Source organism: Erpetoichthys calabaricus, chromosome 7, assembly GCF_900747795.2.
Source record: "Erpetoichthys calabaricus chromosome 7, fErpCal1.3, whole genome shotgun sequence".
Lineage (NCBI taxonomy): Eukaryota > Metazoa > Chordata > Cladistia > Polypteriformes > Polypteridae > Erpetoichthys > Erpetoichthys calabaricus.
In genome coordinates, this window is record NC_041400.2 from 27813202 (window position 1) to 27831910 (window position 18709).

An 18709-nucleotide genomic window follows, 5' to 3' on the forward strand; every position below is an offset into this window, starting at 1 on the left:
CACTCAGTAAATACCAGTACAGGATATGCAAAGCATTGAAATAGAATGAGAGGCAATAAGCCAGAATGAAATACCAAAATGCAAATACTACAAGAAAACCATAAACAACATAATCTGTGATACAAACACAATCATCCTGAACACTTGGACAAAGTGGGTAAATTGAAAGAAAGGGTCGGAATATCAGGGAACATGAAATGCCTTTCTGATCAAATGAGTTTTAAGTTGTTTTTTAAATGAATGATTTTTTGAGTCAACTGATTTTATTAATTTATGGAGGTTTTTGTCAAAGTCTGGGCGCTATAGAGCTGAAGGATCTGTCAGCCATAAAGTGCAGGTTAGTTTGGGGTACAACGAGATTGCTAGAGTCAGTGGACCTTACTACTGTATTTGATGGAGGAGGTTAGTGATGTAGTCTGGTGCAAGGCAAATTAAAGTTTTATAAGTAAGCAATAGAATTTTTATATTCAGTCCTGTAAGACACAAGGAGTCAGTGAAGGTGAGGCAGGACTTGCTGTGCTTGTGCACATACTGCAACTGTTGTACTGTTTGTACTGTTCATACTGTCTAGGCAATGTTTTTTCTGGCATTGAGCGTGTAAATATTATAGAGTATATCATTCAATTCATATAATTTTTGATTAATATATATTTTATATTATGATTACAGTATTCGCTCTGTTGTTCAAACCATTAAAAATGTTTATTGTCTGGTTGTAAAAAAAAAGGCAAGAAAAGGAAATACCAAGAGTTGGTGATCAATTTGTACTTTAGAACAAAGAATTCATGTTATTTGCTACTGCTAGAGTACTGAGGAAGCAGGGATGTTGCAGCTGATTGTACATTTTATGTCATCTTTTCTGACTTGTAATATTTTAGTGCACTGTATATATGAAAAAGCGTGGAATCTTCTCTATTTGTCCCTTACATGTCATAAGCATCATGTTGGCGGTTCTGGATTTCCATCAAGTCAGCTATTCTGATCTGTAAAGATGATTTTACTTGAAGGGTTATAGGTCATATTCTTTAAATTGTTAGTCAAGTGAACTTGTTGCCGTGATACCACAAGGTGTTGTGTATGGTTGAGTGAATAACTGTATAACTAACATATGTAAAACCTAGGAAACATCACTTAAGTTCTAGAAAGACCTCCTTCATTGTTTCACTAAATGTATTTTAGCTGAGTTCCACCAGTTTGTGCCATACTGCACTTGAACTCAAAATAAACCCCTCACCACTATTACTAAAACATATTTTAGGTTAATTTTACAATATAAAAGAATACTTCATGCTACAGCTTTTTTCTTTTACTCAGTAGCTTACCTGCACAATTTCTTTCATCTGGAAGCAGAGTGTAACCTTCATTGCAACTGCACTTATAGCTGCCTTCTGAATTGCTACAGTTGGCTTCACATTCCCCATTTCCAATGGAGCACTCATCAATATCTAAAGGTAAAAAATATACACTAGAAACTTTTCCAGATAAATGCGCTGCTCAGGAGGAAAAATTGAGATTGTTTAATTATTCTTAATAACATAACATTTTCTAACCTCCTTAATCCTGGATTAGAACATGACCATCTATACTAGAATGCTCACTAAGATATTCTGCCATTTCTGTGCACCTGAAAATCTGCAAAGTGACCAGGGTCAGAACTTTGAGTCCAAAATAATCATGGAGGCATGCCAGCTCCCCAAATATCACCAGAGCCACATCACTCCACTACAAGCATTGAACAGCAGTTTTGTGGAAAGGCTTAATAGAACCCTGGTCACCCAACTCTCCATTTTAATGGTGTAGCATTAGAAAGACTAGGACTGACACATCCCTGCTGTGCTGTGGCTTATCATTCTGCCATCCAGGAGTCCAACTGGCTCATAACTGCCACGATAATGATCTGGCAGAGCAATGAACATCTGATATGATGGCATATTGCGTTAGCTCGAAAAGTATGGAAAATGACAAGAATGACATTAGTACCAAGTTAGCAATATGTAGCAGTATAAGCTGTTTTTCCATTACAGGGATGAGCTCAGTAACTGATAGTTGAAGAAATGGCAGGCATAACAGTTTTTTTTGCACACTTAAGTCATCAGTACAGATTTCTCTCAGACCTCTATTCACATTATCTCCAAAACATCTTTAAAGAAAAAATACAAAATAACAATATAGTAAAAGAATGAGTGACACCTGCAAATATAGCATTACTTAAATTCTAATTATAGGATTTCTATTTTTATATATCAACTGTCAGTTACAGTAGATGTCCATCCATCTATTTCTTCCAAAGTTGTAAAGAATTCATTTAGATGTTACTTTAAAAGTTGTGTTTGTCATTTTCCTCATGTTTAATTCAGGCAAAGTAAATGTAAACTGTTTCAGAAAGTAAAATTAATTTTTACTGACTTTTACTACAAGCACTATTGAACAAGAGACTGTTAGATCTCTGGATGAGGCTGTTTAATATTACTCTCTCATATTGTTTTTTAATTAGTTGTAGTGATTGTTTTTGAGTTGTCATTACAGCGTCTTTTACATTTTCTTTTATTTTTTCAGGATATCCATAGCAATGCTGGATGGGGTACTTCTTTGTATATGATGAACCTATTTTCAGGTGTTTTCTACCGTAACAAAGATGTCATTGTTTACCTTTGGAAAGTATAGAGTGTAGCTTAACTAAGACAGTTGAAACATGAATTTAAAACCAAGCTCTTCAAATAAATAAATACACACACACCAAATTACTATAAAGCAAGAAAAGTAAAAAGAAAGAAAAGATCTCAATTGGCTGTCACAGTCACAGTGAGGCACTATACAGATGTTATCTTGTTGGTATAATGGAGCCCCAGCAGCATTTCTTGACACTCTTCTGCTTAATAATTTATTAAGACAAGTAAAATGCAAACATATCCAATGTGAATCTGGTCTAATTGAAAGAAGCAAGCAAGAACAAGTAATGGTAATATAAAGCTGCATCTTATTAATGAATGTTTTCTGCTTCTGTCACAAGAAACCCTGTGGACCTAGATATTGAGCAAGATTTTGCATTGTAAATGGCTTTCTTAGGAACATGTTGTAATTCTTACCAACACAGGACTGTCGCTCAGGGGTAACTTGATATCCGGGAGCACATAAGCACTGATAAGTGCCCATAATGTTCACACATTTTCCATTCCTGCACAGGCTATCACTTAGGTCACACTCATTGATATCTAAAGAGGGGTTCAAAGCAACAAAAAATCTCTGAATTACAATGAAGAAATAAAGCTTGTTGTTTATTTACAGTAAGCTCTAGACAACCATTGTCCCATTAGTACAATTAACCTTGCAAGTGGAGTCCAAAGGACTATACTGTATGCATACTATACATTAATTAGATTCATCTGTTATTTTTGAAATAAATCAACTTACCGATGCAAGCATCTCCTGCAAGAGACAGTTGATATCCAGTAGGACAAAGACATATGTAGCTGCCATCTGTGTTTTTGCAGGTGCCTCCTTGGCAAAGAAGAGGATTCCTCTCACATTCATTGATGTCTACATGTCAAAAAAGCAAACAAATTATACCTTGACAGACTCTAACAAAGATATTCCACTCCACCTATATATACACTTCCACTTGATTTATTTGACTTGTACACCATAGTCAGTATAGTACAAATTAGGCATCAGGAAGATTTTCCTCTTTGTTTTTTCCTTTATCTTGCTGCTTAATTTTACCAAATACAGTAGTTGTTCATAGCAAACAGTGGCTTTAGAGATAGCACAGTGATTATTTTTGTTAAAATATATAAAAAAATCTATTTAGATCAGATATCACTATAAGATTTTCAAATGAATGTAGTTCATTACAGAGGAAAATAAAATGCTAATGTTTGCTGCATGAACAAAAATGTTCAATTGGGTATTCCTCCTTTCTTTTCTTTGTGCTGATGTGTCATCAATATCTGGGAGGCATTGGGGGCCTGTTATATTTACCACTTACCAATGCAATTTTTCATCATCATGAATCCACTTTCAAATCCAGGGAAACACTCACAGTCAAAAGTTCCTGCAGTGTTTACACAGATGCCATTCCCACAAAGGTCTGGAGAGATTTGACACTCGTCAATGTCTAAACACATAAGTACAAAAAATCAATTAAGCCTAAGTCTTATTCAAAAGACAAGCAGTATTCACTACATGTGCTTGATAGGTAGTGTGAACACGCACAAGGAAAGAATACAACAGTTCACTTTACTACTCTAGCTCAGCTATATATCTCTTACTGCACTTGGATCAGACAAACACAAATTACACATTGATTTTCAACCACAATATAATATGTTTAATGATACGATATTCTTGCAATCGTGCCACATTACAATTACAAATATTCATGTAACTCAAAATGAAAAATAAAATATTACACTCTTGATGCAATCCCTATTTATGATAAAGATTATTAAAATAAACGGAGTCTAAAGTTAGCAGTCCAATATATAAGAATATGTTTTTTTCTAAGGTATTGCTGTACATTTTAAGTATCTTTCAGGTCCATCTATAGTTTGACCCAAATTATATCAAAACGCATAGAAAAGACATATCTACAACAAGCAGACTACTGCAGCTAGAAAAGCTTCATACTTTCCATGTCTACCAGACATTGCTTTTAAAATCAGTTTTTGGCATGAGAAAGTGTGAAAGAGAGAGAGAGAGTGAGTGAAACACACATGAGTTTCCTTTTAGTAGTTAAAGGAAGTATAAGGCAGAGACAATGTTATTTAAAGTCCAATTCTTAAAAACAGATAAAAAATGGGATTGAGAGAGAGAAGAGGAGTGATGCTATTTTTCTTGTTTTATTGATTTCCTATTATAAATAAGCCTTGTTTTTTGAGCAAGCCTAATGGTTAACACGGTACAACACCCTAGTACTACAAATAAACATACAGTAAGCATTTTACACTTCTTGACATATTCTTTGTATCTGATAAGATTTTGGTACAAATCAAAAATAAAAATTATTTTAGGAACCCAACCCATTCTAAAAATGGTCCTGTTTTCTCCTTCACTATTGCCAAACTGCCAACAGCAGCAATCCCATTTACATTTTCTAAAGTCTTCCTTATATACTTCATGAGACATGCATTGTAGTTCATTGGTTCGTACTATTGTTGTATTATGCGATTTAGTATGTCTGATTCTTAATCTTTGTCATTTATTTCATATTCATAAGGTTCTACAGTATATCATAAATGTTTACGATATGTACAGATTTCTTTAACCATTATTTCTTCTTTTATAAATTGAAACACTGTTTTCCCCTCCTGTTCCATTTGATTAATGCAAGCCTTGTCTTTCTCAAAAAAGAAACTGGAGGCGGCTGACTATGAAGTAAATACTCAAGTTCTATATGTTACAAAAAATTATTTTCTGACAATCTCAGAAATTCTTAACCTGTAAGACAAAGAAAGATGACTGTCATGAGGGTGCATCTAGTTTTGAACTAATTAACAAAATAATTATGCATCTGAATAACTTTTAAATTATTTTGAAATAACTAGCTGGTATCTTTTTCAAATAAGAATTCTGTACTGCAAAAACAAGTCTGATAGTAATAAAAGTCTGATCATACCTGTGCAGTTTCGTTCTTCTGCATCAATGGCAAATCCACTGTCACAGTAACACCTGAAGCTGCCAATAGTGTTGCGACATTTGCCGTGAGTGCAAATACTGGGAAAAGTTTTGCATTCATTAATATCTGTGGAAATAAAAGCGTGTTCAGCAATTGAGCGTATAAAACTTTTATTTAGTAAGCTGTACATTACAACTTAATCTTAATTAAACATTAACAAGAAAAAGGACTGCAGTGTCAAGAGACTTAGAAAACTTTAGAATGAGAGATTTTGAATGACAAAAGACAAAATAAACACTTTGCAAAATGTGTACTAGCAATCAATGTAGTATGAAATATCAGATAAGACAATATATTTTTCATTACACAATGTTATCCCATTAGGCAATGTTCCAACCATTTCTAAAATACATTGTAATTCAATATGCATCAAGCATGCCATAATTCAGCTAAAATTTGCTCATTGTTAATATATCTTGTTTTAAACTTGTCTAAAATGTATGCAGGAGAAAATTCAATCTGTGAATGATCATCAAGGACCTTTACTGTTGGTGCCATGTTTTGGATATGCTATTAACACAAACCATTTTCTTCACAAAATTTTCAAACACCTCTTAGAGTCTTAGGTCTATAATAACTCCTAAGTCTTTAACAGCAACATTTAGAGTAATACCAAATAAGATAACATTGTTCTATGAAAAATATGTTCGATATGTTATGCCATACTCCTTTCACAAAGGTTGATTATGATCATCTAGAAAAATGCAAATCCTTCTTCTGTACTTCTGTAGGAAGGTGAAGTTCTGTACTATCTAAAATTGGAAAAAAAATATAATTATGCTATGTGGATTAATGTAATTTTAGACACAGTGATTAGCACTCTTAATTGGCTGGTGGTGGATTGTCTTCGAAATATATTATTGCATTTTCTTTGTTTATTGAATGTATTTTGTTCTTTACATTAAATTAAAAAATTAACAAAAAGAAAAAGAAAAGAAAAATAATGCTGCAAGAGGGTTTGCAGTATTGTGGGTTCAATACTTTCTAACAGGTAAGGAAATAATTCATCCCAATATAACCAAATCCCAAAACATTTGACTGAGCTAAGTGAGTACCTGGCAAGATTTCTCACAATTAGGATCTCGACCTTGGGACTTTTAAAATAACATCAGTCAATACACACATGTTCAATGCACAGTTTTAAACTAGAATTACACCATGCTTTTAACAAATTGATTGTGTATCTTTGAGTGTATCTTGTCAATGGTTGAGATTAAATAACAATTGAAAGCTCCTGTTTCCAATGCAATTTCACATCATTTGAAGGTGAACTTTTTGAACAAGATTGGCAGCAGGCAAAAATACTGTCTTTATCTTTATTATTGCAAAATACTATATGTTCTACTACAAATATTGAATGAAGATATGAAGAACTCAGAGGATATCTTAATTTAATTTCTGCCTTGCATATAATATAACAAATGGGTTACTGCAAAGTGAGATTTGAGATGTAAATGTTTGAAGGATGCAAACACTGTCAATATAGAAATCTTTCAAGGATCCAATGTCAATCATCTTCCATGTTTTAAATACTTTGTAATATCAGAGATTACTAGAATAAATGATTGACAGTAACATTGTAGACATAAAAGTATCATCTACACAGACCCCATATTCTGATCAAGTTTAGAACCTTCTAATTCTATTAAATCTGACAGTATTTAATAGCGAGAGATGCACACAGAAAGACATATAAAGAAGAGTTATCAAAGACACTGAATACGTAACTTGACAACCCAGCAGTAAAACTTAAAATTAGCTAGTGACCATGCACAACTGCTTTAGATTTTTGCAGAATTGATTTTTTAATCCATGCTCTCTTTGCATGCCAACTAAATTTAGGTTCAACTGAATCTAATTTGTTGAATTAATATTTATAATTATATATTGGAATACTCTGAAAAAGATGCATATGTAAGGATTTTCATTTTGCAATCTTTCATTCTCCTAGCTAAGTTAAGGTGAAAAGATGACCATCTGTTAACATCATGTTTAACACTTTACATCAGGTTGCTAAAATTAAAATTAGAGGAACAAGTAATTTAAAACTAGGTTTGTTTAGCAGCAAAGTAATCAAACTGAACACAAAGATGTCGCTCATTTATACTGTCTCTCAATAGACATACCTTTGTAAAATGGTCTGTTTGTGATTTCTCCTCTGTTGGCAAACCCCAGACCACGTGGGCAAAGGCTGTCAAAGTTACCACTGCCTGGGTTTGGACACTCCTCACAGTACACACCCCAGGCAGCTCCAACTGAGCAGCAGCAGGCATCTCTTTGGAATCTGCCCAACATGGGCTTGGAGCATTCACCCTCATTGTAGGTCAGGTAGCACTGCTCTAGCCGTATGTCTGCATGAAGAAGTCCACTGTTAGCTGACACATGCTGCTGATAGCAGTTAATTAAAGGAGAGGCACAAGCCTACTTTATGAAAAATATAAGTACTTGTAGCTACAGCTACAGTATATTACTTCCCCTTTTTATTTTGGTTTTATGTTAGCACTGGGGTAGAATGCTGCTGTTTTTTGGACAACTTTTACTCTGTCACAATAACGTACGGCATTAAGGGTCATTCAAATGTTAGCAAAACAGCTCCAGCAACACCAGAACCTAAAAATCCTATAGTATTGTAACCTTGCAGAAAGGTGGGAATGACATCAGATGACAGCACTGTCCTTACCCATACACAGCCTGCCTGTGGCATCTAAGGTGAGACCTTCAAGGCACTGGCATAGAAATGAACCTTTGGTGTTGACACAATGGCCATTTGGGCAAATGCCTGGAAAAACCTGACACTCATTGACATCTGTTAGGGAAAAGACAGATAGCAATCACCTCAAGCCTTTCAATGCCTTCCAGAACAAGACACATTACCACTCTATCAAACACAAACAGTCTCATAAATTAAGAATTGCTACGCACCTTCACATGCTACACCTCTGACTCGGGCAAATCCTCTTGGGCATGCTGAATCTGCAAATAAGGTACATTATTAAGCCATAGAGCCGAAAGCTTTAGCTGTAAAACTTTCCTATGGTCTTGAAAGTAGTGGAGGAAGAGTGAGCCATATGCTTTGGATTTGCATTACTGTATTGTTATTGATGCTGGCCCAGGAAGCTATAATTAGATATAGATGCCATTAGATAGCAGAGGATTCCAAAAGGGAAGAAACATAATAATCATTCTTACTTGTGAAAAGTCCAGTTATTCAGACATTCAGAAATTCAGAATGAGTAACTCTCTACAGAGTTAACACTGTCATTTTGTTATAATGCATTAATTGGCTTCGTTGCTTGATTCAACTCACTGATTTAACTCACTTATGTACTTGCATTACACTCTGTTCTTTTTGTGTTGTCAGGGAATGTCTTCCAAAATGCTCAGCCACTGGCTCCTTGTGTTTGTTATACATTTTGCTTTCGTTCAAATCAGTTTTATAGTCTTAACCATTTATTCCACAAGGGGTTCATAAATTCAGTAGTCGAGAATCTTTTGTTGGAGTCAAAACCCTTTTAGAAAACAAGTATAATTGCAGGTGACTGAAATGTTAAATTAGTTTTGTATAATAACTGCATAAAAAACAAAAGAATAAGTTGTACAGAATATCTGAAACCTATCATACAGCCAGGCCAGGTCAGAAGCAGGTTTTATGGTTTCAGTTTACTCCTTTTTTTTTTTGTTTCCTAACTTTGTAAATTAAGCCCCTATTTTTTATATTTGTGGCTCCTGTGGCATTATTCTGCATGTGGGAAGATATCACACGTAGCAACTTCTCCTGCTGCAGTCTCATGTACAGTTTTATAAAGGAGGTGCCCTGACTGGTCAAGGAAACTGACAAAAGTTGCTGAAGATAGCTGCCCTTATAGCTATAGAGGATACTTTACCTATCTCACAAGGAATACAGGGGCTACCCCATGCCACTCCTAATGTAGCACAACACTCTGATTTGATGGTGGCTCCATTAATGTTCACCTCACAGCGACCATCTTGAATGTTCAGCCAGCAATTTCCTCTCAAACTGTCTATTATTAGAAAAAAAAAAAGAATTTTGAGAAAAAAACTTCAGATAAACGTTAAAGAGCTCAAATTACCCAAGTACATAGATTGCCTATACAGAGGCATTTTTATAGATTACATCAGCGGAAGAATTATGGTATATGGTCATTTGTTACCAGGAGCTACAGCCAGAAAAAGTGGGAAAAAAGAACAAAATACAGTAATCCCTCGCTATATCGCGCTTCGACTTTCGCGGCTTCACTCTATCGCGGATTTTATATGTAAGTATATTTAAATATATATCGCGGATTTTAATTTCTGGTACATGCTTCCTCACTTGGTTTGCCCAGTTGATTTCATACAAGGGACGCTATTGGCAGATGGCTGAGAAGCTACCCAACCAGAGCGCGTATTACGTATTAAATAAAACTCCTCAAATATATTGTGAGCACGGGGGCTCTTCGCACCCCTAGAGGATACGGCTGCTCCTCAAAAAACGCTGAAAGATTACCTTCACATTGCTCTCTTCTTTGCTGGGCTTACATATGGCTGCTTTATCAAGCGATATGCTTCCTGCACGGTGCTTCGCATACTTAAAAGATCAAACGGCACGTATTGATTTTTGATTTTTTCTTTTCTCTCTCTCTCTCTTGCTCCGACATTCTCTACTCCTGACGGAGGGGGTGTGAGCAGGGGGGCTGTTCGCACACCTAGACGATACGGACGCTCGTCTAAAAATGCTGAAAGATTACCTTCACGTTGCTCCCTTCTGTGCAGCTGCTTCATGAAGCGACAGGCTTCCCGCACGGTGCTTCGCATACTTAAAAGCTCGAAGGGCACGTATTGATTTTCTCTCTGACATTCTCTGCTCCTGACGGAGGGGGTGTGAGCTGCTGCCTTTCTTGCAACTGCTTTGTGCGGCGGTGCTTCGCATACTTAAAAGCCAAACAGCCCTATTGATTTGTTTGCTTTTCTCTCTCTCTCTGACATTCTCTGCTCCTGACACACACTCCTTTAAAGAGGAAGATATGTTTGCATTCCTTTAATAGTGAGACGGAACTGTCATCTCTGTCTTGTCATGGAGCACAGTTTAAACTTTTGAAAAAGAGACAAATGTTTGTTTGCAGTGTTTGAATAAAGTTCCTGTCTCTCTACAACCTCCTGTGTTTCTGTGCAAATCTGTGACCCAAGCATGGCAATATAAAAATAACCATATAAACATATGGTTTCTACTTCGCGGATTTTCACCTTTCGCGGGGGGTTCTGGAACACAACCCCTGCGATCAAGGAGGGATTACTGTAACCCTACTCTTTCTCTGTAGTTGCCATCTCTCTTGCTAATGTGAATCATAAGCAAATGGAAAAATGAAAATCAAGGATCTAATAAAAAACACCTTTCATTGGTTTATAATTATATTATACAAAGAAACACTAATTCAGCAAAGGATAAAAATGCATATAATGACAGGGCTTACGCCCACGGAGAAGAAATTAAGTAAATGACAGTTACGTTAAGAAAAAAGTTGCAGGCATATAGGAAGTGTAGTCCAGTCACTGCTGTCTTTAGGGAGGCTGTTCAATAATTCATAATTATCTTACTTTTCAGTAAAACATTTCTGAAGAGCAAGAGACATGTTGTATCAGTTGTTGAATGTCTGCTGCAAATATTATTTTGCTCACAAAGTCAAAGTCATTTCAGTGTAATAAGTATGCAAAATTAGACTTCAGAAAATCTTTTAAACTTCTCGTTGAGTCTTTTTTGTCATACAGAACTTACGGTATTGAATATTTCTTCATTTATATTTTTGCAAAACATATCTTCAGTCATAATGATATCAAGATGATTTTCAGTATGCATGCTTACAGGCACACTGCCACTACATCTGCCAAAAATGAATGCTCAGTATATTTTTTAGAGTTTCTAGCAGCAAAACTTTTAAATATTAGCATTTTACTTGTTGACTGTATTTTTTCCAGTGGCCAAATCGGAACAGTTAAACCTGCATGGAGGCCAGTATATGCCTCATAATGATATTAACCTAATGGCTATATCTGTAATTCTCTTAAATAAATAATACATTCATGCTAACTAGTCTATGTTTATATCAAGCATCAGGAGTGTACTGAAACATTCTGTAGAAGACAGTTCTTACCTATACAGACCAAGCCAGTCAAGCCAAGCTTGGTTCCTGTGGAGCACTCACAAGTGAAAGAACCACCATTGTTTCTGCAGATTCCATTAACACAGGGGTTGCTAGTGCACTCATTGATATCTGAATGGTAAGTGCGATAAGCTGTAGTTATTCTCTAACAAATCTTTCTAAAAAACAAACACTATACCCTATTATAATTGCTATTTCTAAAGCATTAATAGTATATTTGCATTGGACACACATCTTTTTCATCTTGCTTGTGGAAGAAACTGGTACATCTTCATAAGACTATATTTCTCCAGAAAGACCACTGGATAATGATCCAAAAAATATTATTATATTTATCATCAAAATGCTATTATATTTTCTTTCATATATGGCACTGTAGTATGTCTTGCATATTTATAGTTCAGGCATCAAAGTGACACATTCAAAGGTGGCCATGCCTCTCTCACCTTCACATGTATCGAATTCTGGCTGGAAGAAGTAACCTTTGGGGCAGGTACAGGTAAAACTTCCAGGATTGTTCTGGCATAAGCCATTTTCACACTGTCTCCTGTTCACTACACACTCATCAATGTCTGAAAAAACAGCAAGCAATTGACGAGGAGAATAAATTCCTTCATTTTATGGATTACATTTTCAAATAGTTCATGTATTTAGTTAATTTCATCTATATAACTGCTGTGCTGTGTGTTTGGTGAACACATGAGAAGCAAGCATCGATGTGGAATAAATCTCTTGAAGCAGCAGAGAGTTACATAATAGTAAATATACTGACGATGCTTGGCTCTCTACTAAAAATTTCCAGTTTGTGTTTGTGAACTGTGAATATGCATTGGGTACATACAAGAATAGATGTGGCACAAGCTTTTTCTAAAACATGTCCTTAGTTAGTAGGTAAATGTTTTGGTGTATCTGTCTTACCAAGATCTTTGTTTCATGCACTTATGGCTGCAGTTCCCATTGTGGTTAATGTCACCGTACTACCTGGATTGCAGCTAGACCTGTTAAACTATGCTACATTTAAGTTCTAGGCATAAGAATAATTAAGAAGCGCCAGGATACATTTTTTCCATAATAATTCAAATGTTTAGAGATGTTTTGTGCTACAATGAAATTTTATAAATCATGGTCTTTGCATTTTCTTTAATTCCATCCATATGGTTATAGTAAATGCTATCCTTATTGCTGTGCATTTCAGATATGCTTTAAGTGATGTTAGGTATATGCATATCAATGTATCAATCTCCCAAACCACAAAATGTATTGTGAATGAGCTCTAAATGTGTTAACATGCTTGAACGTCTTCTGACACATTACTGTATGTCCTAGAGACTAAGGTATTGACAGTAAAGTGCTTTTTGTTCTATGGGTTAATGTACTGCCCTGTTTTAGTTTGAAAGCTGAATTTAGATAAATCTAGAGCTGAGTAAATGAGTGTTATAATTTATACTGTGAAGCAAGTGTTTCCAAACGTGTGGGTATCAACATCTAATATTTCATAACGTCAATGTCATGAATAAATATAGCCTTGTGCTCATTATTTCTGCTACAATGGCTTAACATTGATTCTTTGAATGGGCTGGTTTGTTGGGACTTGCCTGACATAATCTACAGTGAAGATGACTATTCAACTTGCTGATATTTCATTGGAAACAGTGACTAAGGCATTGTTGGCATGAAAATCAGATGGAAAGGTATTCTCAAGTAGAAGCAACTATGAATGAATTTAGGAATTCACTGACTGTGTTGACTATGCATTGATTTATGATGCAGGAAAAACCAGGCAAGCACCCCTGGATCATGTGACTGCAAATGTCAGTGTAAGGCAGCTCACTGTGAAAAATTACAGGGATAGAAGGATACTATGTGGTTAAGACAGCTACCTCATAACTCCCAAATTCTTGCTGTAAATCATAAACTGTAAACTGTGTACAATTTACACAGTTTATCAGTGTTTGCCATCCTTTTCTCTGTGTACTCTTTCCTGTCACATCTTAAAGATATATTAGATTAATTGTTGACTCTTACTTCAGCCCTATATGGTTGGTTGTAGGAGTGTGTGTTTGTGAATGTTTCTTAACCAGAACTGGAAATGGGTTTTAGCCACAGCAACCTTGAATTTGTTTAAGGCTTTGACAATGGATGGAAGATTTGCAATTGCCAAGCTGAGGTGCACAAAACCCAGCTACTCCACAAAATAAAAGTTTAGGTCAAGCATTCTGAAAAAAGCAGTGGTCCACTGAGCAGCAGTAAAAAGATCATCTGGGGCCTCATGTATAAACGGTGCGTACGCACAGAAATGTTGTGTACTCCCGTTTCCACGCTCAAATCGCGATGTATAAAACCTAAACTTGCCGTAAAGCCACGCACATTTCCACGGTAACTCATACCTTGGCGTACGCAATTTCTCCGCTCGGTTTTGCAGACTGGCGGCACCCAGCGTCAAAGCAGTGCTACTGTTCCTATGTGCTCATCCTTTCTTTCTTAGCTCCACATTCCTGACGCGGCTTTATAAATAGGCCTACACTGAAATTAACTGCATATTGTTTATTAGTGTAATGCATCTGATTGTAATTAACCTGTAGCAATATAATGGTCCAGGGAATAGCCATAGTATTCCAAATACCATAACTGCTTTACCGTTGTTACACTCACTGCATCTTGTTCTTCTTTCAGCTGCTCCCGTTAAGGGTTGCCACTGCGGATCATCTTTTTCCATATTATTCTCACTGCACCACTCTGAGTATTTATATCACTGTATCTGAGTGTGAATCACAGCAGCAGCTGATCGGAAAGAGAATTATCGGTATACAGTTTCAAGTACATACTACCTCAACCACGGCAAAAAGCGTCAAAGCCTTTCCTGTACGGACCTCGCGTTTCAGAAACAGTTTCATCCCAAGAACTATAAACGCACTCAATCAGTCCATCAAGTGCTCCTTGTAGAACTGTTTGTACTTATAAATACAATCACCTCACTGTAAACTTACACTGCAATTATAATATTGCACAACCTGCGCTACTTTATAAAGCGCGTATGATGACAATATAATTTTTAAGATGAAATGCAGCAAAATATGTTGCTTATAGTATACAGATAAAACTTTAACTTCATTTAAATAATCTGTATTGTTAATAATTAAACATGTGAGGACACGGTGCCACAGCGTATAGCTAGTTCACGGATAGCTCCTGCCTTGCGCTGTATTCTTGCTGGTGCTGACGCAACACTGGAAGGATAGACGAATAGAATAATTAAACATGTACTACGAAGATATTTCAATGTTCCTTAAAAGTTTTGAAGAATTGGCGTTCTAAGCTTACAAATGGCTTAACGTCTATTACAGAGCTGATTGTGTGGCGATTGGGTTTTTGGAGAAAGAAAAGTAAGGACAGGAATTGGAGGTTAGTACGTTTGAAAGAGACAGTACTTCTGTAATAAATTACTTCATCGAAGGTCTCACATGGCGCAGCAAGCCTCTTGCGTGAGATATGAACAATCACTGCGCCACTGTGTTCCCATGTTTAATAACATGCTTTCATTCCTATCATCATGAAAATGATATCATGTATACATCTCAGTATTTTAATTATTCAGAGAGCTGTAATATCTTGAATGTAATGGATTCTGTGTCCTGTCAGAGAAAGAGAAAGAACGGAAGCACGTAGTGATTCACACACATAGAGCACATAGAAGATCAAACACAGAACAAAGCATTTAATGTGCTACTTGAGAAACTTGTAAAATGAACGATTTTAAGATGAAGTTTATGATGTTCTACTTTAATGGCAAAATAAACTACGTGATTAAAGTGGAAATTTCGAGATTAAAGTTGACATTTCGTGCTTTTTTCCCACTGTGTGCCTATTTTTTTTGTCTGTACCCTAATAAGCTTTCATATGACACTCAGACGGTGGGCTACGACTTGCCTTTTCACGGCGACTTTGATATGTGATTTCTTTTTTATTTCGGGCACTGTGCAACTTTGTGAACTTGATCTTTCGAGTTTCTCCGACACTCTGTCACTCGATCAACTTTCTTTTGTTGATTATACCACTGTTTAAACCAACAAATAGTACGTTTTTCCTTTGCCGCCACTTGGTATTCGCTGAAATTCTTATATTTTCCCCTGTGCTTTTCCCATTGTCTTTTCACAGAAGGCTATTTATATTGATTTGCATATTCAAAGAGGTGTATTTCTGGGAGGAGTTGGGGCGGGACAGAAGGCACGTGCGTTACTTTTCACGCTGATTGGGATTTATGTAGTGGAAGAACGTGAAAGTTTGCGTGCGCACAGATTCCTGCATCTGGATTTTTCTGTGCGTACGCACAATCCCGCTTTTGTGCTTACGCCATGTTATAGTGTGAGTTCTACGCACGGCGTTATACATGAGGCCCCTGGTCTTTTTCACATTTCTATTTTCACTTTACATGGCACACACTAAAAGAAACCCATAGGCCTGAAAGCACCATCCTTGTGCCTCTATAAAGGAGTGATCACACTTTCTTATTGTGGTTTTGATCCACAAATTCTCTTATTATTCACAAGCGAAATTCTAAGTGAGAATGTTCATTCAGTGTGAAGCATTTTTATATGCCGAAGGTTGACAACAGTCACTAGCCACAAGACAAATTTAGTCCTGAAGACCATGCTAGTCAGGTAAACTATATACCACTGCCATCCTTATTACCAGGTTTCAACATATTTTAGCACTTATTTAAGTTTTTTAAGTGGTGCCTGAGATGGTGTCTTCTATAACCAGCTTTTTTTCCGAAGCATTAATGAAAAGGCAGTCAGTTAATGGAGTAAATGACCCAGAAATCATGCTATTCTTCAGGTCATCAGCAATTTGAAACTAAGAAATACATTTTGATGATGCAGAATAACTCACCAATGCACATCTTGCCAGTGGCATCAGATTCATAGCCAATATTGCAGGTACACCTGTAGCTTCCACGCAGATTTTCACATATTCCATTGGAGCAAACATCAGGATTCAAAGCACACTCATTAATATCTAACAATAAAAAGGAAGACATTAAAATTGTACTAGTTTCACAGCAACTTAAACTGTTCTTACAATTTATGGCAGCCACATTACCTTTTCCTTCCACTGAGAATCCAGGTCCGCTGATACACAGTGCTTGAAACTCAGCTGTGAGGAATCAAAGACAACATCAGCCCTGGGCATAAAATGAAAGACATGGGCTGATTGGATGTTAAAAAAAAGACACAAGATCTTTTGCACACTTGGTATTTTGAAAAGAATCAAGAATACAACAATGTGAAACGGTTATCATGAAGCTGATTTAGAAAAAAAAGGGTCATCTCAGAAAGATGACTCAAAAAGTATATAGGAATTGTCAAAGTAGCCTGCTCACTTAACCAAGATGCCTCTAGATACGTCTATGAAACTGCATATGAGACTGAATGGCAAAATAACATGAAGGATCATGCAGATATATGCCATACTCAAAGGTAAAAGGAAGAATGTGTAATAGCACTCCAATATTATTGAATAATAGCATTAAAAAGCAGGTATCTATTATTCTAAACCTTAATATCACCATGCTATGCAAATTAGATTCTAAGAATGGGGCAGCAACTGCACATTAATTACCCACCAAACACTCACAATAGCACTCCAAAAACTATTTTAGTTTTGCAATACCAAATTAACCCAAAGGGTGGTGACATATACATTTATTTGTTACATAATGTAAATTTCATCTTGCCTGAAGAAGGGGCTTGAGCTGCCACAAAAGCGTATTGTGCATATTGTAATCATTTTAGTTAGCAAATAAAAGGTGTAATTTTGCTTGATTTCTTATTACGTACTATCATGAAATATAATATCCAGCTACAACACAAAAAGGTCCAAAAAGCCCAAATTAAATTCATCTTTGTGATACTTAACAGCATCCACAAGAATCAAAGTCTTTCAAAGCTAAGAATACAAAACAAAGAAATAAATATGATTATTTGAATTTCAAATAATCAAGCTGTACCTTGAGGATGCCCCAGAATTAACTGAAGACTGCTCCATGCCAGTTGGATACAAGGTGTTTGGTCAAAGACTCAGCTATTGGGTCAAATAATGAATCTGATATTTAAGGACCAAATCCTGTTTAGTCAGGTGTAGCAGGTAGGAATGCTCTCTATTTATGTATTTGATATTTTGTTTTATAATTGTTTATTCCTACTGTATTGTGTATAATAATTGACAATGTTTTATTAGGTTTTTGGATTTTGACACTCTTTGCTCCGGATCAGAGTAGCGCACCAAGATTCCCTACATCACATTAATATTCAGCCACTCTGATTTCCATTGTGCACGAGGAAATTGGAAACACAAATGCTGTTAATACCCATTATGATTTACAGGAAGAGTCATACCTGTCTAAATAATATAAGCACAACTCAACTTAAAAGTGGAAAACAGGAAGTTGACGCTGATGATGTAAATCGGTACTTCACCAATTCTTATTTTCAATTTCAATTGTTCTTTTCTTCATAGTTAGCCTTAGAAGGTATTTAAGATTGAAGACCATTCATTTATTAGCATTAGAGATAAATCATGAAAAATATAAAAATAGACAAGTAATGTGCTTGAAAACGGTTAATTTGTTTATCTTTATTTGACTCTTTGCGCTGGGCAGGTTCCTGCTTTGTAATCAAATAATGTTGCTGGGATATGCACCTGCCCACCACAACTGTGAATTTGATTATACAGGTTTGAGGAATGTTTCATTATGCACTACTAATCTCTCCAGTGTGCTTTGGGTAAACATAAACATGTTCTCTCTGTGGTGGTACTAGGTGCTTCTTTACTACTGTAGTATTATGCTTACAACCAGTAACGGCGTACTGCACTGAAT

The 18709-nt window shown here is 35.9% G+C and overlaps 1 protein-coding gene across 1 annotated transcript in view; it reads right to left on the minus strand.

Annotated features, from left to right (window-relative positions):
- The window catches only part of fbn2a (fibrillin 2a), a 133065-nt gene that overhangs the window by 60859 nt on the left and 53497 nt on the right, over positions 1 to 18709 (minus strand). The window contains exons 17-29 of the mRNA XM_051929952.1: positions 16933 to 16986; positions 16723 to 16848; positions 12279 to 12404; positions 11824 to 11943; positions 9559 to 9696; positions 8597 to 8647; positions 8355 to 8480; positions 7801 to 8025; positions 5615 to 5740; positions 3986 to 4114; positions 3412 to 3537; positions 3087 to 3212; positions 1323 to 1445 (exon numbers count right to left, since the gene is read on the minus strand). Of these exons, the coding sequence (XP_051785912.1) occupies positions 1323 to 1445; positions 3087 to 3212; positions 3412 to 3537; positions 3986 to 4114; positions 5615 to 5740; positions 7801 to 8025; positions 8355 to 8480; positions 8597 to 8647; positions 9559 to 9696; positions 11824 to 11943; positions 12279 to 12404; positions 16723 to 16848; positions 16933 to 16986 (1596 nt within the window). The remainder of the gene's footprint in view (positions 1 to 1322; positions 1446 to 3086; positions 3213 to 3411; positions 3538 to 3985; positions 4115 to 5614; positions 5741 to 7800; positions 8026 to 8354; positions 8481 to 8596; positions 8648 to 9558; positions 9697 to 11823; positions 11944 to 12278; positions 12405 to 16722; positions 16849 to 16932; positions 16987 to 18709) is intronic.